At 36.9% G+C, this 27,587-nt stretch overlaps 2 protein-coding genes across 5 annotated transcripts; one reads left to right on the top strand and one right to left on the bottom strand.

The window, feature by feature from the left end:
- Positions 1-526: 526 nt before the first annotated feature.
- On the bottom strand, positions 527-6,821 carry LOC141428530 (uncharacterized). Of its 3 annotated transcripts, XM_074088524.1 has the most exons (4): positions 6,429-6,821; positions 5,982-6,110; positions 3,934-4,028; positions 527-1,850 (listed from the first exon to the last, which is right to left on the bottom strand). In XM_074088524.1, exons 1-4 carry the CDS (start codon positions 6,432-6,434, stop codon positions 770-772), a joined length of 1,311 nt encoding a protein of 436 aa, XP_073944625.1. In that variant the 5' UTR covers positions 6,435-6,821; the 3' UTR covers positions 527-769. The 3 variants fall into 3 exon arrangements, 2 of the variants coding, with proteins under 2 accessions (XP_073944625.1, XP_073944626.1); XR_012451436.1 differs by lacking the exons at positions 5,982-6,110; positions 6,429-6,821 and adding an exon at positions 5,419-5,477; XM_074088525.1 differs by lacking the exon at positions 3,934-4,028.
- A 545-nt stretch (positions 6,822-7,366) lies between these two features.
- On the top strand, positions 7,367-26,928 carry LOC141428860 (acylamino-acid-releasing enzyme-like). Of its 2 annotated transcripts, none has more exons than XM_074088900.1 (14): positions 7,367-7,594; positions 7,813-8,024; positions 10,526-10,695; positions 12,277-12,425; positions 12,760-12,897; positions 13,902-14,031; positions 15,706-15,839; positions 16,492-16,669; positions 17,616-17,728; positions 18,981-19,122; positions 21,417-21,557; positions 23,773-24,064; positions 24,833-25,042; positions 26,727-26,928. In XM_074088900.1, the coding sequence occupies exons 1-14, from the start codon at positions 7,517-7,519 to the stop codon at positions 26,824-26,826; spliced, it is 2,187 nt and encodes a 728-aa protein (XP_073945001.1). In that variant the 5' UTR covers positions 7,367-7,516; the 3' UTR covers positions 26,827-26,928. The 2 variants fall into 2 exon arrangements, with proteins under 2 accessions (XP_073945001.1, XP_073944999.1); XM_074088898.1 differs by lacking the exon at positions 23,773-24,064 and adding an exon at positions 22,805-23,102 and having other exon boundaries at positions 7,368-7,594.
- The last annotated feature ends 659 nt before the right edge of the window (positions 26,929-27,587 follow it).

The following is a 27,587-nucleotide window of genomic DNA, read 5'->3' as shown; positions in this document are numbered from 1 at the left end:
TTCAACAGTCGGGACCCATTCAAATCGTAACCAGCTCAAAAAACTTGGTAATGGGTCCCGACTGTTGAACCTTAAATGAGCTTCTTGACAGAGTTCTAGACCACTAGACTTATTTTCTTCCTTTTAGTTATTAATTTCTTCATTATTAAAATTAACTGTTATAATAAGCTTAAGTGGTTTTATTTTAAATAGAATAGAATAATATTTTATCAGTTCGGTTAATAATGAGTAATTACATGTTAGTAAAAAGATTTAAAAAAAACTTTGTATATTCTTATACATAGGTACCTACTTAATATATTTTATTTCAACATTTTCAGCACTGTTTGGGAGTCCAACTCGACCTGTTTTTTTAATTTATATATTAAAATAATACTCGCTTTTTTGTTTCTTACTTATTATGTTATTTTATTGATTAGTTCTTTAAAAATATCTGAGCAAAAGGAGTGTCGAACCTGTGAGCTTCTATTTATTTCACTTAACTAAGTACTTAATCGTTTAATAGTACATAACAAAACTAAGCTAACTCTGTGATAACATTTAATATTATTAACATACTTTCGATAAACTTTAACAACAAAAAAATACTCACTTCAGTAGTTAAACGTAAATAAAATAATTGAATGGAACTTTGGAAAACCATGAAACAAAAAACCTATTCTTTCATTTAAAATACCTATGACCTAATTCAACAACAATCATTCGAAATCAAGTACCTACTCACTGATACTTACATATACATTAATTATAGTATTAATCTTAAAAAAAATTAATGCTTGGTATTAATGATATGCAACCTTAGATATTCCTTTATTGCAAACCTTCTTTTACACAACTCGCATTCGAAATCTTTTATGTCCGTATGCACCGCCGTTTCATGTCTAAATTTTTCGGAACGGGAGTAAAATTTCTTTCCACAAAATTTACACGCAAAGTCTTTTTTGCCAATATGTCGCTTTTTATGGGCTATGAGGCCACTTGCATCGCTAAATTTCATTGGGCACAACGGGCACTGGTAAATCTTGCTTCCTGTATGAGTGCGAATATGTCGTTTCAGAGCTGATGGGTCGCAGAAGGCTTTGTTGCAGTATTTACATACGTTGGGACGTTCATTAGTATGTGTCATCTCATGTTGCTTCATATTATGATAGTCCGTGAAAGCCTTGTTGCAGTAACTGCAAATATGCTTCTTGATACCCGAATGGATTTTATTATGTGTGTAAAGTGCAGCAGCTTGCGTGAATCTTTTACCGCATTGCTTGCAAGGAAATGGCCTCTCTCCGGTATGCGTCCGAAGATGTATTTTTAAATTTGTAATGTTTTTTAACTCTTTTTGACATACATGACATTGCACTCTCTTACATTTATGTGAGCGTGACACATGATTACTTACTTTCTGTGCTGTAGGAAATTTCTTTGGGCAATGGCTGCACTGGTAAATTGGTTTCAAATGTCTTTGCAAATGATTAGTTATGCCAACTATGGTTTTAAAAGATTTAGGACATTGGCCACATGTCAATTTTGCATCAGCATCTTTAATGGAGTGCGTTTCTTTATTGTGATTATCGTTTAATTCCTGCTTTACTGAACAATTAGGAATAATTGGCACGATGTCTGCTTTCGTGCTAATGAAGTGACCAGTTTTTAATCGTGCAATCATTTTCGGATCAATTGGGATTTTAACTAAGATTTGTTTGGATTCTTTTTCTTTCGTTTGTTTCTCCTTCTTAACTTTTATTTCGGATTTCGACGCATTATTTGTATTTTGCTTGCTGTTGTAGTCAGTTCTAGCTTGTGATAGCAGGCTCTTTATGTTTTTGTTTTCCGAAATGTGTTTTCCTTTATGTATGCTAGTCAATAAAAAAAAAACAAAATTTTAAAACACAATTGAGGGCTATCGCAATGAATTCGCCGCTAGAAGCGCTAGTGTAGCGTGAGGTCTACGAAATGTCAAATCTATAGTTTTTGGGTTGAGCAGTTATTTTATAATTAGAAAAATTTTGTAAAATTTTTGTATATCTAAATTAATTATAGCAAATAGCGTTCCGCAATGAATGTCTTTTTTTAAATTTTTGTCTTTCGGAAATGATTTACGAACAAAACGGGACTTGCAAATGCAATATGTGGCCATTTCGATATTTTCAGGTACATTTTTAAATATGATTTCAATCTAAACTTTGTTTTACGCCCGTAATACATTTGAAAGCCATACTTAAAAACCTTGCACCGCACAGTGCGCCATTCTAGTGAGAACAAAATACGATTTAGCCCTCATTTACCACAGTGAATATATTATTCTATTACATGTATGTTAGCAGTAAATACTAATGTATTTTGAAATTACATAATAATGTAATATCTTTGTTTAAATGAATAATAAAGTTAGTTTCCAACCATCATTTTTATATGGCCTGCTGTGACTTTATGTAAACTTTCTTCAAAAAAACACATCATTAATATTTTGTATTCAAACACAATGGAACACAATACAACAATAACTATTTATTTACTTTATTCTTTGTTGGTGTCAACACATAGCAAGCAGTACAGAAAACAGTGTATTTACACAGAGACTTTCTGAGCTAAGCAATAGGCGGCCTTATCGCTTCAGAGCGATTCTCTTCCATTGCAAAAAGGTGAAGATCGTCAAATTTCGTGATTAGGGCAGAGTACGCCGTGCTTACTTAAGTTAGCAAAAAAAATACTCAATACTCAATAATTTATTGCACATAAAGTAATAAGAGATGAAGCGCGTCAAATTTTCGGGATTGGGGGCCACCGCGAGGAACCGCTAACTTAAGTTAGCAAAAAAAATATTCAATACTCATACTTTAATTTCAAAATTACAAACGAAAGCGCGTCAAATTTCGGGGTGGGGCCCACCGCGAAGCACGCCAATGCTAACTTAATGTTAGCAAAAAAAATACTCAATACTTTATTGTACATAATTACAAAGACGAAGCGCGTCAAATTTCGGGGAGTTGGGCCACCGCGAGGGCACGCCGTGCTAACTTAAGTTAGCAAAAAAATACTCAATACTCAATACTTTATTGCACAATTAAAAAGACGAAGCGCGTCAAATTTCGGGAGTGGGGGCCACCGCGAGGCACGCCGTGCTAACTTAAGTTAGCAAAAAAAAATACTCAATAACTTTATTGCACATAATTACAAAGATGAAGCGCGTCAAATTTCGGAGTTGGGGGCCACCGCGAGGCACGCCGTGCTAACTTTATCTGGCTATAATAATTAAAATATATACTTTAGGGCAACATTACTAAAATCCAGCGATTCTTATTAGTATCGACCACCGATTTACACATGGAATAGATATAGTATATAATATTTTATTTATCACTGGATGGCAACGAGCAATGATGATTCAACCGCCCTCAAACATTTGGTATAATAATAAATTAATAAAATATCATGGACACTTCAATTTGACCTAGGTCAAACTGGCAAAATGTACTATGGCATATATTGAAATTATATATATACATATTGACATCCAAGATTCGGAATAAACATTCGTTGTTATTCACACATATGCCCCGCCGGGATTCGAAAGGCCTCACTTCAGTCATTCTCAAAACAGCCATCGGTCGTCAAATTGCAGATGCGTTGCCAACCTAGAGGGCCTAAGATGGAATACCTCAAGTGCCAGTAATTTCACCGGCTGTCTTACTCTCCACGCCGAAATACAACAGTGCAAGCACTGCTTCTTCACGGTAGGATTAGCTAGCAAGATGGTGTAGCAATCCGGGTCCTACCACCTGCACTATAAGTGTAAAAGTATACAACAATGACCAGAGGTGCCAAATTTCAGTAAGTATTCTGTTTTAACCTACCTATTGAACTTGTACACCTCTTTATTTAACTCTACTACACGTTATTATAATATCTATCTACTTAATAAAAATAATAAGTTCTTACTCGGCATCTTTGACACGAGATACATTGTGCAGAACAAAATCTTTAGATTCATAATCACTGCCAGATGAAGGTCGCACAATTGAAGGTTTGAATTCCTGCAAATGAAATGTCGGAAATGTGCTGTTGTTTTTTAGGGTTCCATATGAAGCCGTCTTAGAGTGCGACACAGGGTCCTTGATGGGCAATGTGCACCAAAGCGAATTGCGAATGTTACCGGCAACAAAGAAATCAATTCCCTTTAAACTTTAAACGAATATGAAGCGAATATGACTGACTTTCGGGGCCCCCGTGAGGGCACGGGCCCTGTGTTGCCTTACTTATAGGAAAGACGGTACAGTCAAGTGCAAAAATAAGTATCTATTTGAAACCCTCAAAAAATATGTTACAACGGCCTTATTGCGTCGGAATAAGAGTCTGTGGTACTTATTTTTTGAAACTTTGAATAAGTTCATATTTTTACACTTGACGTCTACAGGACTTCCGTATACAGTCAAAGAAGCTGAATCGCGTACCAGGTTGGAACCTTATCATAATTAATGTGGATATGATTTCTTAGGCAGAAGTTTGATATATACATTATGACATTAGTAGCACAAAGGTTCCATCCTCGTACGTGATTCAGTTTGTTTGACTATACCTCTAAAGGGAAAACGGAACCCTTATTTATATGATCACTCCGTCGTCAAGACATTTTTCTTAGAATTTCAAGTAAAAATTTAAACATTTGTAACCACTAATCAGGCACATGGCGCCGCGAGTGTTTTTACAAGCTTTTATATTTCTTAACATCCTTATTTCTTGGTTTCAAATGTTGTAAGTTAATTTGGATCCATTTCTATTGGTCAAATTGACTTGGAATTAGGTATAACTAGGTACACAAATGTAGGCTGGGTGACACCACAAGTAGACAGTCAACGAAAAAAATCTTATAGTAGGTAAGTAAATCTTTTTTTTATAACGTTTCAAACTTTCGTGATTCTCACTCATAGTCAAAATATCATAACGGGACTTATCACGCTATTTTTACACGAGTAATATTTAAGAAGATTTTTTTTTTTATTATTTTTTTGAAGAACTCGCGCTGCTAGGCAGACTTGACAGCCCACACTTCAGTCTACTCGTGACCACGGCAACTGTAACGTTGCCGAAACGTCGAGGTAAATATTACTCGTGAAAAATAGCGTAATATTTTTTTTTCAACGTTGTTAAGAAACCCACGATAAAATTATAGTATTTGGGGATTTCCGTGAGAATATTTGCGAAATCCCGGAAATTCAATTAAACAGCTAGACCTATGGTTTACGATTGCGAAGCTGCGGGAAAAGGCTATCTCGCTATCGCCAATGAAAATATAAGTGTACTAAAGTTGAACGATCAATACCTATAAAACAATGAAAGCTTGAGATCACGGAAGCACCTAGGTACATACTCCGTGAGGGAGGCTTCTTCCGTTGAATTCACTTACGCGTGTGTGTGTGTACCTACCTACATACCGCTGTATCTGTCACTTTCAAGCTAAAACAGCTGAACATTTTGGATAAGATTGTACAATATTTATAGCGTTCCTTAAAACGTCTTTTTGACAGCTGTCACTCGGCTGTCACCCGCCATCTTTGATCTCTCTGCGCTATACCATTGCCCTGTACTGTATCAATTAAGAGAATAAAAAAATCTAAAAAATATAAAAACAACAGTTTTTATTAAAATATATATTCAAATACGGACAAGATTTATTATGCCAGATGTTAGTAGATAGACCTTCTGGAATAACATTGTAGGCTAATTTTTATCCCAATAGTTCCACAGGATCGGATTTATACATGTAAAATTCCAATATCTTAATGATTAAGTCTATATAATGTATACATATGTGGCTCTATAGAGCCACGAAATATTGCATGAGTGTTTTTCATGCAAAGTAGGTAGGTAAAGAAAACAAAATTGCAATTGCAATGACAGGCCCAAAGGTTCGCGCTGGCGACGACGCGGGCAAAATTTTGTAAGTACCTACTTACCTACTTAAATAAATAATAATGTTCAATACGTACAAGCTCATCCTGATTGACATGGTTAAATCTTGCTACATGCTTTTCCATGTCATTTTGACGAAGGAAAGCCCTTGAGCATGTTTGGCATGGAAAGATATTCGTTCTCTCAAGTACAACAACTGGATTATTCTGAAATAGGTGTATGGCATAAGGATATACCTAGATAACACTACATATTCACGGAAAGTACTAAGTGATGTTGTTGATCAAAACAGAAAAAAATGATATATTAAAACCGACGTAACTCATTGATAATAAATACTTACGGTTCAACTTCTGTCCACTTTCCCCACAACATAGAAGTAATTTCGATGTATGATAATAATTATTCAAACGCTAAGCTCTAGTATTTATTGTTTTAAAACTATTTATTAACTACCAAAAACTAAAAAATGAAAACCAAACGGGATATTTTTATTATTACATATAATAAAATAAAGTACTTACATTCATTTTGTTACATGGGGAATATCTAGATGACTTTTTTAGTAGCAATAATTAAAAGAACATCGTTGAATAATCGTCAACACAAAGGAAAGAAAGGTCATCAACTCGTCGCTAATTATGTTTTAAATCGTGACGTATTTAATTATCACTTAAATTATTTTTATTAAGTCAGTAATTTCAAACTTAGTTTATAAAAATAATTTTAGTAACAAATTGAAATTCCATGACCAGTTCATAAAGCAAGATAACATCGTTTTGAATCACTGTTTTCGAATACTTGACTCGCATTATTCGCAGAAGTTTGATGCTGTTATTTGACAGCTACCCGATAAGCACAATCATTTGTTTTTTAAAGATTTTAATTTGCCGCGCCAATCAAAAAAAGTTTCTTTGACACTCTCGTTGTAGTAAACAGCAAGTTGTTTTGTTTAGCCACCAGTAGTAAATTGATTAGTGGGAGTTTTCGAATAGTTTAATATCGCGAAATATAAGTACCTACAGTAGAAAGTAACGAATCTCGGCTGCATGAAATGGCGGCAAATTAGAATTGGCCACACGTTTCACAGATAAAGAAATATCGGTCACACGTAGACGTAGTATTTTCCTGGACGTACACCTACTATTTTTATCAATTTAAGTAGATGAACTCAGATGAAGTATGCGCTACATTGTCGCGATGATCACTCATCAAAGTTATAGAATAGCTATCTTGGCGCATGTCTTGTATTTGCAAAATCCACAAGACCCACAGAACAGACAAAATAAGACCATTCGTAATATTTTTCTACTTAATTGAATGTGTACTTTTTAATCCTTGGCATGGCACCACATTATGGCATTATAACGGTCAAGCGACAATGTGGCAGACGCATAATTTGCGTTTTGTTTATAAGTTCACGGATTTTGACACACTACTGACTACTCAGATGTTTTGACAGTTGACAACCGGCCGCTATTGTACATAAGCTACATAAGCTATGTACATAAGTTATACTTATATAAAAAGAGAAGAAGATATCAATTTTATTATCAACAGTAATTAAAACGTTACTAAGCTGATTACAGAGCAATTTTTACGCCAGTAGTTTATGCCACATTTTACTGCTCAAACTACTAATTTGACTGAAACATCAGTTTTTTTTGGGATGTATAAGATGTCTTCGCAGGTATTTATATCTTCTCTATTTTACGCTTACATTTTAAAAGTAATGACTTCCAAAGCAACATAACGAATTAATATTCAATTCAAACTTTAAAGCTTGTTGTTTTTGTAGCTTTTGATATGTAAAAATCGCATTTAGCAGCCTACTTCCCATTTGAAAATTCTGTAAATTAATCAAACCAAATAAAACCAAGTTTGCAATGTGACTTAATTAACTTTCAGATAGAAAATATTATAAATGCATACAAAACCCTGTCAAAGATCCCTTCGATTGTTGGAGGGAAGTTGAACAATGCTGGGAATAAGATTACCAGCCAGCAATCCGTGAGGAACATAGACAAAGGAAAGAACACCAAATATGCCTACAACTATGTGCTCGATGATCAGTTGAATGTTATTAGTAGAAGCGATTTTGGTACAGAAGTTTCAAACGAGTAAGTTATCTTTCATTTATACCTGTAGATTTAATCTGCCTGGTATCCTTGTCACAAGTTCGGTTAATGCCTGAAAAAAGGGTTTACTCATGCTTGCGATTACCTTTCATATGTATTTGTGATGCGGGTGTCAATGGTCAGTAGTTTGGTACAGTACCCGGCCATAAAGAGTGCACCTCGGTCTTTGGAAATAGACTCAGCTAATTTCGGCTTTGTGGAGTGTTGTCACACACTACTTATGTGACATTTGCCAGTCGTACAGGTGCAATAGAGTATGGACGCATTTAAAGAAAGAAAGAAAATACATTTATTCACAACACAAGACACAACAATAGTATTAAGTACAAATAGACAACACGTAGGAAAGTATGTGTCATTGCGGTTGCGAATCGGACACTGGCTCAGCATAATGCTGAAGCGTTAATAATAAACACCCCAGCGCTGATTTTCAGCTAGCACTGTTGGTGACCCTCGGACCAAAAAAAAAATATATAGATAAAAATATATAGGTAATAAAGAGTTGTTGAAACCCCCAAACGGCATCTTTAGGAAAAAGAGGGAACTATCCTTTTTCTAGTAGTTGCGACAGCTCTCTATAGATATCCGAAGTTTACATGTCATTAATTTGACGTTTATAGAGGTGCAGTATTTATTTGATATAAAATGTCACTTAATAAATATGATGATTGATGGACGGTCACTAGTGTTCGGAAATCGTTGTGAACAGCCAATTGTCTTTTTCCGAAGACCAAAGTGCAATCTTTATCGCCCGGTACTGTAGTGATTGCTTTCCATCAGGTGACCTGCATACTCATTTGCCCCCTCTTGTATTAAAAAAAGCACATCATCTGTGTAAGATTGAATTCTTATTGTTATTTTTAACTGTTAAATTGCTGTTACTGTCCATTCATTAATTTTGTAAGGGCTCTGAGGAGGGAGTAAATGCCAAGCCATCCTCACGAAAGATCGCCATAAATTATCTTTTGCGGAATAATTTGATTTACATAAAATTATAATATTACCTAGTGCTCTAAAAATCAGGTAAAGTAGACAAATGAATTGAGAGGGTTATCCGAGAATTCTTATGTAAGCTTACATGCCCCCACATAAAGGAGTCAAAATGCCCAAAATCACCCTTACATAATGAAATGAATGGCTCCTTATTTATTTAAGAGCAGGTTTATTTTACTTTCTTATATTTTAGGGGCTGATTTAATAGTCCTATTTATAAACAAATTCTCCCATGATGTTTTTAGAAAGCAATTTTCATACCTACATGTAGTCCTGATGTAAAGTGTGTTTAGATAGGTGTGTTTACTTGTGCAAATATATGATAAAGTCTGTAACCATTGTTCTCTGCTTATTATTTATTTAAGAAATATTGCTATGTAGAGCAGCACATCTAAATTTAATCTATACCCAGATAAGTCTCGTAACTATATATTTTATTAAATAATTGATTGAATCAGTAATCAGGCATTACTTTGCGGAGGTCCATATTATCAATATACTACAAAAAATCACTTTGTTTACCCGCAACCCTATGATAGAACAAATGTTTGTTGCACAGAATAGACATTGCTGTCATAAGGTTGTAGGTGAGCAAAATAATTCAAAATATGTAATTGTTTGCATTTCATTTATTTTTTTATTAATGTGAACCCATTAATGTTGGCGTCTCCCACAGGGATTTGATCTCAATGTCTCTTTACAAACAAGAAATCTCCATTTTATTACAGACAGTATGGGGGCGCAATAGTACATTGTGTCTTAAGGGCGGTAAATAAGGAATTACGAACGAGAGTCCATTAGAAGCCCAAAGTCGAAGACTGAGGGCTTTAATGAGTCGATGTTCGTAATTCTAGTACCGCCACGTACCGCCCGTCCGACATACAATGTTTTTCATCACATTTGCGATTAAAATTTTATATTTCTAAAAGAAAAAATATAATTCTTCCAAATATTGGCTATACCTTAGGCTGCGCTCTTCGTAGCGCCGCCCTCCCCCTTCCGCAGCATGCGCCGCAGCGTGCGTGTGCGTGTGGTCCTGCTGCTGCGCCATGCGCGCGCAGCAGTATCAGTACGAGCATTGACTCATTTACCGACCTTGGGCTTCATGACAAGAAAATTTGTACGCGCAATGACTCATTTACCGACCACGGGTTTCATGACAAGAAAATTTGTACGCGCAATGACTCATTTACCGACCTTGGGTTTAATGACAAGCACATTATGGTCGAGGTTTTTACTTGAGGGGTTGCAACCAAGGTCTGCATGTTGCGACACTGTTTACGAGCAAGTGTGACGAAAAAACAATCACGGACTAGAGTGGCCTCAGGTCATTTTTTCAAATTCTCTTAAAGTTATATGCAGCCATACCTTCACTTCACCAACCTTGAGCAAAGAAAAGACCTTTGTGCAATATTTTTTGATAATCTATTTAATTGACAGACTAATTATATTTTTTTAAGACATTATCCCATTATAAACAACTGTTTCAGGTTGCTGTCTGCAGTGTCACCCAAAGAAACTTTTAAAGCAGTGATTCGTGAGGAAAAGGATAGCAAAGATGCGAAAAAACAGTATCTGGAAATATGGAAGAACAATGCTGGCCTTACTAACTGTATTGACCTGACGGCACTCGATATACATGGGGATGTTTATGCTGACTGTAAGAATTACTGCTCTCTTTTTTCTCTGCTAATTCGATCAAACAATAAGTAGGAAAGGTTGAGGAAAGTTTTGGCCTTTTTGAGCAGGATCCTGTTTGTTTGTTATGCTTAGCTTTTGCGCTTCATATGACATGACGACCAGATGGCCTAGTTTGACGACCAGATGGCCTAGTGGTTAGAGAACCTGACTACGAAGCTTTAGGTGCCGGGTTCGATTCCCGTGTCGGGGCAGATATTTGTATGAAAATACGAATGTTTGTTCTCGGGTCTTAGGTATTTATATGTATTTAAGTAATGAACTAAAATAATTTCCTTGCTCACCGCGACCTTACGATAGCTAAGCTTATGCAAATATGCGTGTTCATGCAGTTCCTCCACCTCCACACTGTAAGCATAAGCATAAGCATAAGCTTAGCTATCGTAAGGTCGCGGGTGAGCAAGGAAATTATTTTAGTTCATTGATATGACCTCCGCAAAGTAACGCCTGATTCAATAAATGTATTTAAGTATGTATCTATCTAAAATTATATTTATCGTTGCTTAGTACCCATAACACAAGCTTTGCTAAGCTTACTTTAGGACTTGGTTAATTGGTGTTAATTGTCCCGTTATATTTATTTATTTATTTATTATATGTATACTCTACCGATTGGGATGAATTTGGACTGAAAAAGGCATAGGATAGATTTGAACCCAGAAATTTTTTGCTTTCAATACATTTGCTCGAAAAATTCACTTTTAAAGGATGTATACATGGCTCGTAAGTTCATTTTACCACACTAGTGCATTTTTACAGTTTTTTTTTATTCTCCATTTTAAGAGTTTTAAATGACAAAAAATAAAAAATATCGACTTATTCGTAGAAAAATTTATAAATATACAAAACTAAGTAATGATTTAACAAAATTGATTGTAATTACTGTAAAATGTAATTTAATTACCTCAGATTTTAATGATTTTCACCTTTTATTTATTTGAAAAAATCGCAGTGGCTGAACGCGTCGAACCTTTGCCTGATAATTTTAGTTAACCTAATTAAAAACAAAACTTACGCATGTGCATTACGGACGCGCCAAAAGCAAAACTTACACATGTGCATTACGGACGCGCCAAAAGCAAAACTTACGCATGTGCATTACGGACGCGCCATTTTTTTAAACTCCGTGGTTTTGATTTTATTTTTCAATTTTGTGTTATTAATTGCTTATTTTCTCACAAATGTATTGAAAAACGTCGTATGATACACGGTTGGCAAGATTTTACAAACTCGTGACGATGAAAACCCTCGCCTTGCGGCTCGAGTTTATCACTCGTCAACTCATTTCTAAAACCCTACTTACCAACCTCGTATCATTAATAACTATTTCGCAGACGTAGTGGCAGGCTTCAGTTAGTAACTTATAAAATCAGATTGGTGAAGGTGAAATAGTCCTTTCTGCCTTCTGGCACGTTTCTGTAAGTCCGTGCTCCCTCTACGGCTTACCAGGGGCGGCGCCTCTTCCCCTATATTCCACATTGATTAGTGCAACAACTCGGTAGCCTTTAATTGTCTTTATACTTATGTAATATTTTGTTTGCAGCCGAATTTGGTAGCTTGGATTGGTCGCACGATGAATCGGCGGTCGTTTACATTGCCGAAAGAAAGTTGAAGAAATCTGAGCCATATATAAAAAGGTGCAAACCCGAAGATGCAACTAAGTCTGGGGGCGGAGAAACCTTGCCTAAAAAGGTAAAAAAAAAACAAAATAGCCGAAAAAAGTGAATTTATATTTAAACTTCTATCTATGTAAGATAGAATATATATAGAAACCACACGATGCCATCAGCGTGTCGAGATGATAGCGTTTTCTTACCGCAAACGATTGGGCATGTGTCTAAATAGGTAATTTATCTATTCTGGCGGTTAGATAAAGGCACGTGCCCTGTAGTATTATAAGCTGTGGGAAATTGCAATAAAGTTGATCTTTCTATTTATATTTTATTTAATTTTTGTTGGTGTATTGGTAGACTTCGATGCCATTTTCCAGGTATTTAATGCTCTAAAATATATTGATTATTTACAGGGTGAAGAATATGTTTATAGGCAAGAATGGGGTGAACAGCTGGTGGGCAAACATCTGTCCGTTATAGTTGTGTGCAAGATTAAATCTGAGACGTTCACCATCCTTGAAGGATTACCTGAAAGCTGCTGCCCTGGACAGGTAATCAAATGCGAATATTGGGGTAGTGTACACATGTTGTGCATGGTCTATCTAGATAGCTACTACCTACCATCCATATAGCCCACGATGCAGAAGTGTAGCGGTGATGTTTACTCAATAGTACAACATAATGTGTAATTTATTGAATCAGGCGTTACTTTGCGGAGGTCCATATCAAAAAAATTCAAAGTAGTTTCATAATTATGACGAATAAAATTTATCAATATGTTGTGTGTGGGTAGTTTTGTTTGAGAAAAAATATAGATGAGTACTTAGGGAGTAACAGTGACAAACAAACACCCCAAATAAAACCGTGGACCTTAATGTGCTTGTCATGAAACCCGTGGTCGGTAAATGAGTCATTGCGCGTACACATTTTCTTGTCATGAAGCCTAAGGTCGGTAAATGAGTCAATGCCCGTACTGATGCTGCTGCACGCGCTGGCCCACACGCACACGCAGCTCAGGCGCATGCTGCGGGAGGGGGAGGGGCAGGCCGGCGCTGCCAAGAGCGCAGCCTAAGGTATCGGCAATAACTATTTGGGAGAATTCTATTTTTTCCTTGACAAATATAAAATTTTACTCGCAAATGTGATGAAAAACATTGTATGTCGCACGGGCGGTACTAGAATTACGAACATCGACTCATTAAAGCCCCAGTCTTCGACTTTGAGCTTCTAATAGACTCTCGTTCGTAATTCCTTATTTACCGTCCTTAAGACACAATGTACTATTGTCACCATGACAGATCATGACCAAAGAGTATTTGTACCTATAGAAATCATGATATATATTTATTAGTAACAAAATAACATGATACGAGTACTTACATCGATAGTAACGATAGAGCGATATTTCCAAAAATTCAATTGAAATAATATGATTGAATGATATTATGATACGGTTTTGTGCTAGTGCTGCACTCTGACGGCAGAAAATTGCAGTAATATTCCCTATTGGAATTGCATCAGGCAAATGTTCATATGAGTGAACTTAATGTTGTAGGTGTGCTTTACTCGGGATGGTTCGAGCGTGGTCGGCGTGGCGTGGGAGACGGAGCCGCGGCGGCTCGGGCTGATCTTCTGCACCAACCGGCCGGGATTCATCTTCGAGCTGACGCTGGATGGGAAACTCAGTAAGTTACACACTTTTTCACCAGAGATGCGCGAGGATGTGTTGAGAGGAATGTTTGTCATGAACCAGTAGAAACGCTTCATTTGCATAGCCTCGCTTAGCTCTGGAAACAGCACGGGCCCCCTCTGCCGAAATTTGACTCTTTGTAATTTTTTTTTGATTGAGAATAAAAGTAAAAAAAGTAAAGTAAAGTAAAAGTCCAATATTTTTTGTCAATCTAATTGATAAACTAAATATATTTTTTTGCCCAGGAAACTACCAATGAGGGTCTCTGACAGTACATTATACACACATGTTGCCACAGTGACACCAGTGCTGTAATATAGATATAAAAAAAAAACTTAATGTCGATGTTAGAAAAAATATATCATATATATTTCATATATGTCATTCGACTTAACTGCTATCGGCTTGCTTGGAACTATTTCCGTTATTGTGAAATTTTCGTTACGTTATTTTTTTTTGTTATCCTTTTTGTCGTTTTCAGGCCTAAAGCTATGAAAATAAAGTCTAAAAATAACTAACATTTTCATTCCGCGTCTACATAAGGTTATATCGACAAATTTGTATCGACAGAAAGAAAGAATAATTTATTTGCTTAGAATACGTAAATACAGATCTTAATTACTACATGATTTGAACCAGTATTCAGTCGACGAATCAACATGCAAAATGATTAAAAAAACACATCAGCTTTTACCTATACATTCACAATGATTATGAGAAAATTACTTTATATAATTAAAATATTGTCAAATTTAAAATAAAATAGTAACAGTATGTCAAATAAAAAAATTAGAAATAAATTATGGAGATGTCATTGCAAATTTACATTATTAATCATGAGGAATTACAAAAAAAAAACTTTTTATTGTACAATAAATAGACATTTGACAAATCTAAATATTCCTTAACGCTATAAAAACAATGTTTATTCAACCAAGATGTCAATTCTTTCCTAAATTCTGTTCCCTGCAAAATCTTTAATTCATCGGGAAGACACTATTAAAAAGCAAAATTGCCATATTGAACGCATTTCTTTTGTACATATCCGCGTGGCATGGTGGCTGGTGAAGAAGATTCTTATATTGCGCTCTCTGATGTCTTACAGAAACATCTGTTCGTCTTTCAAAAAACTGTGGGTGTGATTTAGTTAACATGCAAGCCTTTTTTATGTACATGCAGGCCAAAGGTAGGACTCCAGGCTGCTTGAAAATTGGCCTGCAGCTATCCCTGAACCCAACATTCGCAACGGCGCGTAAACATTTTTTTTTGCAAAATGAATGCTGTACAAAATTTGCAAAATGAATGACATATTCCTATGCCTATCTTTTTTTGCTGTCTGGTAACATTTTCAGTTGTCAATCTGGTTCAAATGGGCCTAATTTTGGACTCGAGTATAGTCGACGCTAGTATCGCGAGGTCCGTTTGACAACTTTGTCATTTGCGTCAGATTTGTTTTTTTTTTATATATATTAAAGCGTAAAAACGAGCATGTGAAGCAATCACCGCCGCCCATGGACACCTGCCAAATAACTAAACGAGCCAATCGCAAGTAAGACCGTAACGTCAAATGGCCGTTGCTATACTAACGCCATCTAGCGATATTTCCCCAAGAAACCCTCATTGCTTAAAAAGTTTCAGTATAGCTGCTCTAAAGTTGTGTTCCTTCCAGCCAAGCTGTCAGGTGAAGGGTTTGCAGTGCGGTCCCCCCGCGTGCGGCCAAACGGCGACATTCTCTGGCTGCAGCGCTCCGCTGGCGGCCCGCACCACGCGTGCCACGCGCTCGTCATGAGGAAGAAAGACTCGGTATGAAAGAGAGGAAGAAAGAAAACGTATATTCGTGATGACATGGGGAAAAATGAAATAAAAATGCGCATAAGATAGCTAAGATCTTACATCTCTTTTTAGGGTTTCATGGGAAAAATACTTACTTAGTATTTTATTTAAATATACTGTTAGAGAACCCATTGAAAAAGCTGAAAGAAACCTTATGGTTAATAATGACGACGAACACTGGCTATCCCACTGATATTATAAATAAATGCGAAAATTTGTAAGTTACTTTATCACGTTTAAACCATAGTTTGAGTCCAGAGAAGGAAAATTGTAGTTCCCGCGGGATAGCAATAAATGAATTCTATGCGAGCGGAGTCGCGGGTAACGGCTAGTATCTTCATAATTTTTTGTTTAATTGATAAAAGAAAAATATGTGTCCAATATTTTATGATCATATAACTGACAGAATATTTTATGATCATCTAACTGACAGAATATTTTATGATCATCTAACTGACAGAATATTTTATGATCATCTAATTGACAGACTATTTTATGATCATCTAACTGACAGACTATTTTATGATCATCTATCTGACAGACTATTATATGATCATCTAACTGACAGAATATTTAATGATACTATTTTTAGGACACTAATTTGAAATATTATTGTTTTCAGAACGAAGTATCAACTCTGGTAGGCATAGTACAGACGGATGTACCGACGGTACAGGGTGTTCCATTTCACGGCATATTTAGTCAGAGCCTCGGCAAGCACTGTTTCAGCAAGGACGGTTCTAGGCTCGTCTTCAGCACGCCGAGCCAGTTTGAAGTGAAGAGTTATGTGCTTGATATTGGTACGTAGGTACATACCAAATACGGTATTTGAAAACTCCTGAATCTACAATATCCTATATATTAGGCTCCGTTTCCACTAGAAATGTGATAAGATGTGTTGCGAGGAATGTGCTTTTCATGAACCAATAGAAACGCTTCATTTACGTCAACTTGCTCCGCTCAGCTGTTTCCACCAGAGATGTGTTGTGTTGTGTGAGTATAGGTCCTCGCACATGTTTGGCCTTATTATGAAAATATTGAGCAATCTACGTTTAGTGAAAAAAAAAAGATTCAGTTGAAACATTTTATAGTGATTTTTTGAAAAATCAATACAACAGTCTCTTTCTATAACGCTTTTCTCTATTTAATAAATAAAATAAAAAAATGTTTATTCCCCTATCTTAAATGCGTAGTAGTACGCACGGCACACACTAGTATTTCTTTCCTTGTCTAATCTACATTCGAGTTTTTTTTTATTCGACTGGATGGCAAACGAGCAAGTGGGTCTCCTGATGGTAAGAGATCACCACCGCCCATAAACATCTGCAACACCAGGGGTAGAGGCCTAAGATGGGATACCTCACGTGCCAGTAATTTCACCGGCTGTCTTACTCTCCACGCCGAAACACAACAGTGCAAGCACTGCTGCTCATATCATTCATATCTTTCTAACTCTTTTATAATGTATACCTTTTGAACGCCACAGTCGGCAAAACAAGGCAGCTGAAAATCGTGCAATTGGCGTCATGTTGGTATTTCGTGGCGCCTATGGAACGATTTTCAGCAATTTTCTTTTGTCGTCTGTGGCCGACCGTGGCGTCCAAAAGGTTAAACGTAACTTAAGGTTAAAATTGTTATTAAGTCTTCAGCTTCAGATATTCGAAAAAGTGACGCAGCATAAAAGTTTTTTTTTAGTGCTTCTGTTTGTATTTATGTTAACTATGTCCCTTCTATCACTTGTGGCAGGCAGCGGCAAAATTAGCGTTTTGGCGAATCCAAAAGAGGGTTCTCTCTCAGTTCTGGACTTGAAGAATGACGTCATCTTGGCTGCTTTTTCCAATATGAGCACCCCTGCCCAGGTATTATGTTGAACATAATCCTATTAATAGTATAGTTAAAGTTTGTGTGTGCGTGTATATGTTTGGTACTCCTTCACGTTAAAACGGTTGGATGTATTTGGACGTCTGGAATAACACATAGCGCCGATGATACTGCAATGCCCGTAACCATCAATGGCTTGTTTCGCTAATGAAAGCTGAACCCAGCTATTATTTGAGTGGCAACATTATTCAAATGTCATGGGCAAACAGACCAAAGAGTATAAGAAAACAGACACTGTCTTGAGCTTGTACTATTATCAATTCAGTGACTTGTTTCGTACCTTCGTGTGTTAAAATAGAGTTTTTTGGTAATTTACTGCTGAAACATCAGTCAACAATCAAAAGTGGTGTGTGACAGATTATTTTTACCATTATAAGCAAATTCAAAGAAATACATGCAAAGAGGGAATCCTTGTTCAAACAGAAAAAAGAGTGTTTAGATGCAGTGACCGAATTTGTAGGTTAGCAGGCATGGCAAAATATTTTGATATATTCCTTTCAGAACTGGACAATACAATTTGTGGTTCTTAAGATTCACTTTTTCTCAAAAATATTCGTATTAACCTTTTTATATTCAACATATCATTTTAAATAATTACTTATTTTCTCCTGGGCATGCGATAGACAGGGAAGCATAAAGTAGGCACGATTCTTATGTCTAAACGTCACTTTTGTGCGGCAGAGAAGCTTATTCTGTGGTGATTGCATTTTAGCGTTTTTGCAGTTTCATCTTTAATTAGCCAGACTCTAATGCTGCGAATCTGACCAGAGACATTTTTTGCAGGATATTGAAATATCTTTGTGTAAAAAAAAATTAAATTAAATGCTTATAATATACCAGCCGCGAAATCTCAATTTGCTACTTTTTGTAGGCTACGCGGCATTGCAGTATCATCGACGATATATTCTACTTTTTATCCCGATATTCCCATTGTATAGAGGTAAAATCTTGAAGTTTCAACCGCCTGACCGATGCGTCAATAAAATCCACGATGTATTGCGAATTCCCATTGGAATTCAGTAAAATCTCGAAATTTCGATTAAACTGCTGTCTTTACAATGGTTTACGCGTGCGAAGCCCCGTTTCACAATATCAAAGTTTTTGTTATTGTACAATCACAAGCGTTAATTTGGTACCCACTTGAAATCGAATATCTGTCATTTTGTATGACAATTCAAAGGATTTTTTGACGAAATGGGTCCCAAATTAACGCTCGCGATCGTATTTCAGTTATACGTAGGAAAACTGCCAGAAGAGGGTAAAGAGGTGCAATGGAAACTAGTCAGCAAGCCGGTAGAACTGCCCGAGCCGCTGGCACAATGTAGTGCACAATACTTAACCCACACTCACGAGAACACCGACGATGATGTCAGTAAGTAAATCTTTTATTGCGAACTCGTGATCTTTCAGAAATAAAGAAAATACATTTTCACCTCAGCACCTCAAACAGGCAGGTTTTGCTATGAGCAATCCGTGAGACAATGTAACTTTTTAATTATTTTTTTAATGCTGAGTACAGTGTTGGGTCTACTCACTGAATTCCAAATATTTGAACTTCACTTTGATCTGTCGCTTTCACTTCAACACGAAAAAAGCGAGAGATAGGATCAAATGTGTTGATTAGTCTTAAATTAAATTTATGGTATTAAAAATATACCGATAATAAATTACATGACAACAAAATATTTCCAAAATGTACACTTATGCAACCTCGTTGCACGAAAGCCGCTTCCCTTGTTTTTTTTTCTATAAAAGAATTCCGTATACCTACTGCCTCTACAGTTGGAATAAATATTTGTCAATTCGAATGAATTTGTAACAAATCTATTTATGTTTATGTAATAGAAATCTTAATAAAATCATATTTAAAGGTTTAATAACATTTATAATAAATTATACGTTTATTGTTCATGTATTGTACCTACTGGACACTTTTTCGTTCCGAATTCTACTTACCGCTTTTCAACAATGTTTGGCATTCTTAACTTTCTGCTGACTTTTAAAAAATGTAATTAACCGCAATAACAACTACTTTTCAACAATGTTTGGCATTCTTAACTTTCTGCTGACTTTTAAAAAATGTAATGGCGACTGTACGTATCATTTTTGAGTAAGGGTTTTAAATGTGATTATTATATTTGTTTCTTAATAATCGGATTATATTTAAAAATTGTGTTTGTTTTTTAAACAGGTATGTATATGTGGTTTTATTCATATGTTACATTTAAATTATGTTCTCGCTGCTAAGGTGAAAAATTGTATGTGTCACACGAGACCAAAGTTTTTTTGCATCTCGTGTGTTTGAATCCCTTGCTGCTCTCAGGATTCTAACCTAGAATCGCTCGCTAACGCTCGTGATTCAATTATAGAATCCTTCGCTTACTCGGGATTCAAAATCAACACTCGCAACAAAAAACAACTTTGCTCTCTTGTTGCACAAATAACTATTATTCACAATACAACAATATTATTAACCCTTTATAGGGCAACGGTCGATCTTGCGACCATAAGACGTTGTCCACAATGAATAATAATGATCGTAATCCATAAGACTCAAAATTAATAGTGTTCACATACTGTTATAATCTATTCAAAGCTTTACGAACTTATTGGATAGATTGTGAAAAAGATTGGCACGAAAATAGTCTTGCTCTATAAAGATTTAAGTACGGTAGTATAGATAGTATGCGTCTTTGCAGTTTGAATCGGACACTGGCTTGGCAGCATAATGCTGACGCGTTAAAAACATTACATGTAGGAAAAAGTCTTTTTCATCCCCGAAAACCCCTACATACCTTTACCGAAATCGTTCGAGCCGCTTCCGAGATCTCCGAAATATATATAATGTATATACAAGAATTGCTCGTTTAAAGGTTAGGTTAGTTATTAGATAGATAGATAAATTATAACAGATATTAATCCTTCAGGGTAACAAACCTGTGAAGCGATGCAATGGTATGTGTGGAGTTCCCAATCCGCACTGGGCCCGCGTGGGAATTACGGCTGCTGAGATCCAGCTGTGGGATGTATATAGGCTTGGAAAATTATTTAACAAACACTATTTAGCTACACAAATAATAATAATAAAAAAAATGTCGCTTAAATCCCATTATAAAATCTCAGTCTCAGTCGCTTTTGTATTTAAACAACGATTTTGTTAACTACAGATCAGGGATGTTACGGAGATCCGGTTCCGTTTCCGTTAAGTCGGCACTTCCATTTTGGCATTACACATCCGTTTCGGTTCCGGTTCAGTTACTTTTGAAACAGAAGTTATATCGGATGTCAATGCTTAGCGCGGCGGCGGGACTTGAGGGGCGTACATTAAACAAACAGGTTTATCCCAGTCATTCGCTCATCGTCCCGCTTGTCACGTGCTCCACCTATCACTCTAGTTCCGGTTCCGATTCCGTTTCTGGTTCCGATAAACTAAATTGAAAACATCTAGTTCCGCTTTCGATTCCGATAAAACCACATCCGTTACATCCCTGCTACAAATTCAAATATAGTGATTATAATTTTCTCTCTGCTTACCTGTTTTTTGTATCGCCTACAATTGAGGTGTACAATAATTGTAATGTATTGTATTGTATTATATCTGACTCGATGTTAAATCTAGGCTTGATGCAGCTGCTCCACACGTAACGTGCAATATTTCCTTTTCAGAGAGTTTCACCTCGTTATACTTCGCTCCGGCCCGGGCTCCGACGGACAAGAAACCAGCCCTGATAGTGTGGCCTCATGGCGGCCCCCACTCGGGGTTCGTCAACTCTTACAGCATAGAAGCAGCGTTATTTAACATGCTTGGTAAAGTATTTACAACTAACGTTTGCTAGGGCAAACCGTCAATTACTGGCCACCTTATACTAAAAATGATTTTTATTTATAGGTGACCAGAATTCATTACAAGCTTTTATTTAGTTTCACCTGTCCTGTTGTCTGTCTGTGTCTGTAATCAAATCTTGCAAGTTAAATTCGACCGACTTCCAGTAGTCGGATTGTCTTGAAATTTGGCATACTTATGTAAATTGCGTGACAATACAATAATCTGGTAGTGACATCCTGGTAGTCCGGCCAGGATCGTCTCCGCAGGACGGAACTCTTCAACGGTTAATGGCTTCGACTTGAAATTTGATATGCAAATGTAGTTTGGGTGACAATGCAAGTACAATCAACAAAAAGTGCAGTCAGCAGAAAAAGCTTGTATTAAAAATGAAATTTTTACCAAAAACATATTTTAGTGTAAGCCTGTAAGGTAAGTGTGTACGGTTAAACGGTGGCCAGTAATTACCCTAGGAACAAGCTTTAATTAAATAATTGAAAACCAAAAGACGGTTATTGTACAGTTACTCGAGAGTAGAATCGTAAACGTTAAACCGGCGGCTTTCTTTAACAGGCGCAAATAATTAAAACTTAGGTCTCGTTAAACTGAACGACATTAGTTCAGCTATTTTTAAAAATAATTGAGTATTTAGATTTTCCCTTTTTTTCATACAAATTAAATAGTATTAGTGCCATCCTAGAGCTTAATTGACGTCGCCTGTCACGCTACAAACATCGAAAATGTTACTTTACAATGCTTCTTCGAATAAACTTTGCAGTATCATAGAAATAAAAAAAAACTATTAATAGGAACAATCTATGTTTAATTATTTGCTCCTGTAGAGGCCACCCAGTACTTTAACGCAGGTTGTGTTTTTTTAAATCCAGCTCTGCTGACTATAAAAATGTCTTAATATATGATTGAGTTGATTAGACCTAATTAAAAATCTGCTGTCCTTTTCTGGTTTATTTTTCCTTCCAAAAAGATATACCAATTAAAATGGCCAAGTAAATTCACTAAATCCCTAAATATAATATTATATGTGATTCTAATAAGGTAATTAGTTATTTATTTTTAATTAACCCACTGCTCCCACCATTTTTTTGGTTGCTTCCGTTCGTATCGGCGTTGCACGAGAAACCAATTTCTTCCCAGCAATATCAGTTTTCAAATTCCTTTTTTGTTTTTAGACCGACTGTGACTTCAGTGTTCAAAATTGCCAAAATTACAGGTTTCGCGTCGCTACAAGTAAACTATCGCGGCTCTACGGGCGCGGGCGAGCAAACTGTTACTTTTCTGCCCAAGCGGGTTGGCACAGCCGACGTGCGGGACTGCAAATTGGCCACCGACGATGTATTAAAAAAGTTCACGCTGGACGAGAAAAACGTGTTTCTTGTTGGGGGCTCGCATGGAGGCTTCTTGGTCGCGCATCTGAGCGGGCAATACCCGGATACTTATCGGGCGGTGGCGAGCAGGAATCCTGTTATAGATGTCGCTAGCATGTACAACTGCAGCGATATACCTGATTGGTGAGTAGTCATTCATTTTGGAGGAGAAAAGTCGTCAGGTATTCCACTAGATGGACTGATGATATCGTGAGAGTTGCGGGCCACCGGTGCATGCAAGTGGCGAGTTGTCGTTCGCTGTGGCGTTTTAAGGGAGAGGCCTTTGTTCAGCACTGGACGTCTGGCTGATGATGACGAGTAGTCGGTTAGTCATCGGAGAGCAAGACTCTAGCGCAGTGTTTTTCAACCTGTGGGTCGCAACCCCCTGGGGGTCGCGAAGCCTCTTTAGCGGGGTCGCGAGCCCCTACTAGTTGCTGGGAAAACTACTTCAGTAAAAAAAACAAAAAGTTTAAAAATATTTATTAAGAAAATGTTACCTAACTCATTATATTTGCCACAAAATAAAATGCATGAAAAAAAAAACAACGGGTAGGGGGTCGAAAAACACTGCTCTAGCGTAAATTCTGTAGCATGTACGTCGCTATCTATTGGGTAGAGCTGTGCAAGGTAGCCAAATTGGTGTGCGGAAACCCCTCTAACATTACAAATTGCCTCACACAACTAATTAGGTACAATTTTTGGTACAACAAATATTTTTTTTTAAATTCAAAACTTGTACGCCAGAAAGGGACAGCTGCATAAAAACTTATGCCACGTGAAAGTGCATTCAGCAGCCTTATTCCTCAACCCTTAGGTTTCGCGGAACTTCAAGTAAACTATCGCGGATCAACCGGCAACGGAGATTTAAACGCTCGCTGCTTGCTTTCCAACGCGGGCCGGTTCGACGTCAACGATTGCCTTCTCGCTCTCTCCGACTTATCAGAGAGAGATGGAAATTCACAAATGTGTCTTTACGGAGGGAGTTACGGCGGTTTTGTCGCGACACACTTGGCTGGGCAAAGACCTGAGATGTTTAGAAGTGTCGTGTTAAGGAATCCTTTGATAGACATGGCAACTAAGGGGCATTATGCTGATAATTATGATGGGTGAGTCTGGTTATGAACGAATACTTAGATGATACACAAAATTGTGTTCTACACCTTTCTGACAGTGGCGGGTGCGGCTAAAGTACGACCTGTATTTGTCGACTCGGAACGACAATGTACGACCGAACGGAGAGTTGACGTTCATTGTGGCGTTCTAAGGGAGAAGCTTTTGTGCAACAGTGGATGTCTTCTGTCTGATGATAATTGATATACCAACCACCTGATAATGTTTGAATTACTAGGTCATGTCATACCTAAAATAGCGTCCTTGAAAATAAAACATGGAGGTTATATATATTATAACAATATGGGTAGGTAATCAATGAAAGCTAATATTTAGCCAACAACAAAAAGTATGAAATAAAAATAATATCTAATAATAAAAAGAATCCCTCCTTTTATCCCCTTAATTTTACTAAGGGAAAAGTTTGCCTTTGTACATCTCTTTGTCTTTGTCTTGTTAACTGTTATTTTAATTTTTTTTATGTACAATAAAGAGTTATACAATACAGTACAAAATCATAAAACCTGACTGCCTTAAAAAACTTCGAATAAAAACTAAAATGGAAAAAACAAGTCTAGAAGTCTAGAACTCTGTGCTTGTTCCCAATGACGAGTCAGGACTCGCTACTGATAATTTTTGAACTGGTCACAATTTTGAATGGGACTGTTGAACTTTTAAGTCACTTTACATATTTTTAGACTCCTAAACTTGTTTTTTTCATTTTTTTTTTTAATTTAATTTATAGTTTATTAAAAATGTTTCAGGTGTGCAGTAGAAGCCGGTTTCCCTTTCTCCGAGGTCGGTGAACCCTCGGAAGCGGAGCTCCTAGCCATGCGTCGCTGCTCGCCGCTGGTCCACGCGCACAAAGTGAAAGCCCCGACTGCGCTCATGCTGGGCCGCGGGGACAAAAGAGTGCCGCATTACCAGGGCCTGGAGTATGCTAGGCGGCTAAAAGCTAATGGAGTTAAGACTAGGTGAGTTTGTGTTTCGAAATCTGATAGGGTAAATCGTCAATTACTGGCCACCGTTCAATAACTGGTGATCTTATACTAAAATGAATTCTCGTCACCTATAAATAGAATTCATTTTTAGTAAAAGGTGGCCAGTTATTGAAGGGTGGCTAGTAGTTAACACCTTATACTAAATTGAACTCTGCTTATAGGTGACTAGAATTCATTTTTATTATAAGATCACCAGTTATTGAACGGTGGCCAGTTATTGACGATTTACCCTATAACCTAAACACCCCCGAAATTGACATTTCAAAGTTCAATATCTTAAAAACGGCTGAACCGATTTGAATGAGTCATAGCTAAGAACCTCCGCAAGGAAACTCGCTTTCGCTTAAAAAATCGAAATCGGTCTATCCAATTCAGAGCACGATGCCAGACAAAGGTACATTGGCGTCAAACTTATAACACCAATAATAACATTCCGTAGTGTAGCGCTGACGCAAAAGTGTGCCAGACTGATTTGTTTTTACCCGACTGCCCAAAGGAGGGTTATTCAAAGGTCTTTTTGTTCCCGTATATGACAGACTAGGGGGCTGTTTCACCATCCATTGATTAGTGTTAACTGGCGGTTAGGTGTGATGCCGTCTCTATTTGTTTTGTTCGAATAGACGGAGACGGCATCACATTTAACCATCGGTTAACGCTAATCAATAGATGGTGAAACAGCCCCTAGGTGTTGCCCTTGACTAGATTAGTTTGTCGCATTCCTGCGGGAACTATGCAAATTTCCGGGATAAAATCTATCCTCTATCCTTCTCAGGGTCACAAGCTGTCTTCAAACTTCTGCACTGGTTCTGCGGTTTAAGTGTGAAGAGTTTATACATACAGACAGACAGAGTTACATTTAGATAAAACATTGCTAGTAGTGTGGTGGTGGTGATAGATGGGATTGTGTGTGTTCTTACAGTGTGGAGGTGGAGGAACTGCACGAACACGCGTATTTTGCACAAACTTAGCTATCATAAGGTCGCGGGTGAGCAAGGAAATTCTTTTAGTTCATTGATATGGACCTCCGCAAAGTAACGCCGGATTCAATAAATTATTTAAAACATTAATGCTATTACTTTTAAAATAACTTGTATAATGATGCAAAAAGTTAACATCTTGGTTCAAAATTCTTTTCGTTGCCTTGTTTCTGACCATTCTCTGGCACGAAATTATCTAACAAATAAAAAAATGTAGTGTTTGTCTTTTTCGGTGTAACTAATATTTCATCATCCCAGCCTATATACGTCCCACTGCTGGGCACAGGCCTCCTCTCAGAACAAGAGGGCTTGGGCCGTAGTTCCCACGCGGGCCCAGTGCGGATTGGGAACTTCACACGCACCATTGAATTGCTTCGCATTTGTGCCAGTTTCCTCACGATGTTTTCCTTCACCGCAAAGCTCGTGGTAAATTTCAAATGTAATTCCGCACATGAATTTTGAAAAAACTCAGAGGTGCGAGCCGGGGTTTGAACCCACGACCCTCTGCTTGAGAGGCAATAGGTCAAACCACTAGGCCACCACGGCTTGTAACTAATATTTAACTGGAGAAAAATAAAAATGCCACCATGACCCATACAATAAATTTCGGGGACAAAAACACACAACGAAATGAATTTTGACGTTTAATATGCAAACTTGAAGATCTGTTTTTTTTTCAGAATTTACATGTACGACGACAACCACTCGTTGTCGTCCCTTCCCAACGAAATGGACAACCTCATCAACGGTGCTAGCTGGTTCCTAGAACACCTAGAGTAGCTGCTTTTATTCTAAGATTATCGGTCGATTTGTAAGTTAAATTTTTATATGAATCATCGAATAAGTTCAAAATGTAGACTAGATTTTTATAAGCAATAAAATATTTTTACAAAGTTTTATACTTACTTTTTTTTATCCTACTCACTTGCCTGTTTATTGCATCACAATTTTTTAAAGTAAAACGGTCGCAGCCTTCAAATTTTCACAGAATACTCGTACGCATGTTGCTGACCCAAAGCCATAAAAAATGACAAAAAATATTTTTCACCTCTCATGCTCGTAAACTTCGTGTTTATGCAGGATCTAGGCGACATAAAATGACTTTTTATGCTCTAGTGCATAAAGTAAAATCTTCGTCTAAGACCAAGGTAATCAGGTGTAAACAGCCACAAACAAAGAAGTTTCTACATATTTTTTAAATAATTTTTAATTTATATAAAACTAAAAATCAATCAAATTAATCACTTTAGATCAAAAATTTATATTTATAATAGTAATGCGTGAAAAATAAAAGGTACCTTAGTAAGTGAACAATGTTTCCACTGTTGTTATTTCATGTCCTCGCAATCGAAGTGAAAAGCAGAGTGTAAAACTCGAGCATTAAACCCATTTTCACCTCGACGTGTCTATCCACCCTCGCCGTACCGGCTCGGATGGCTATTTGAACGTCTCGGGTAAAATGGCCCGTTTTATGCTCTTGTTGTACAACCTACTATTAACGTACAAGTAAAGGGAGAACAATAACATTTTTGATCTACCCC

This window comes from Choristoneura fumiferana, chromosome 6 (assembly GCF_025370935.1).
Source record: "Choristoneura fumiferana chromosome 6, NRCan_CFum_1, whole genome shotgun sequence".
Taxonomy (NCBI): Eukaryota; Metazoa; Arthropoda; class Insecta; order Lepidoptera; family Tortricidae; genus Choristoneura; species Choristoneura fumiferana.
Note: the sequence above shows the minus strand (reverse complement) of the source record. Positions and strands in the feature narration are given on the sequence as shown.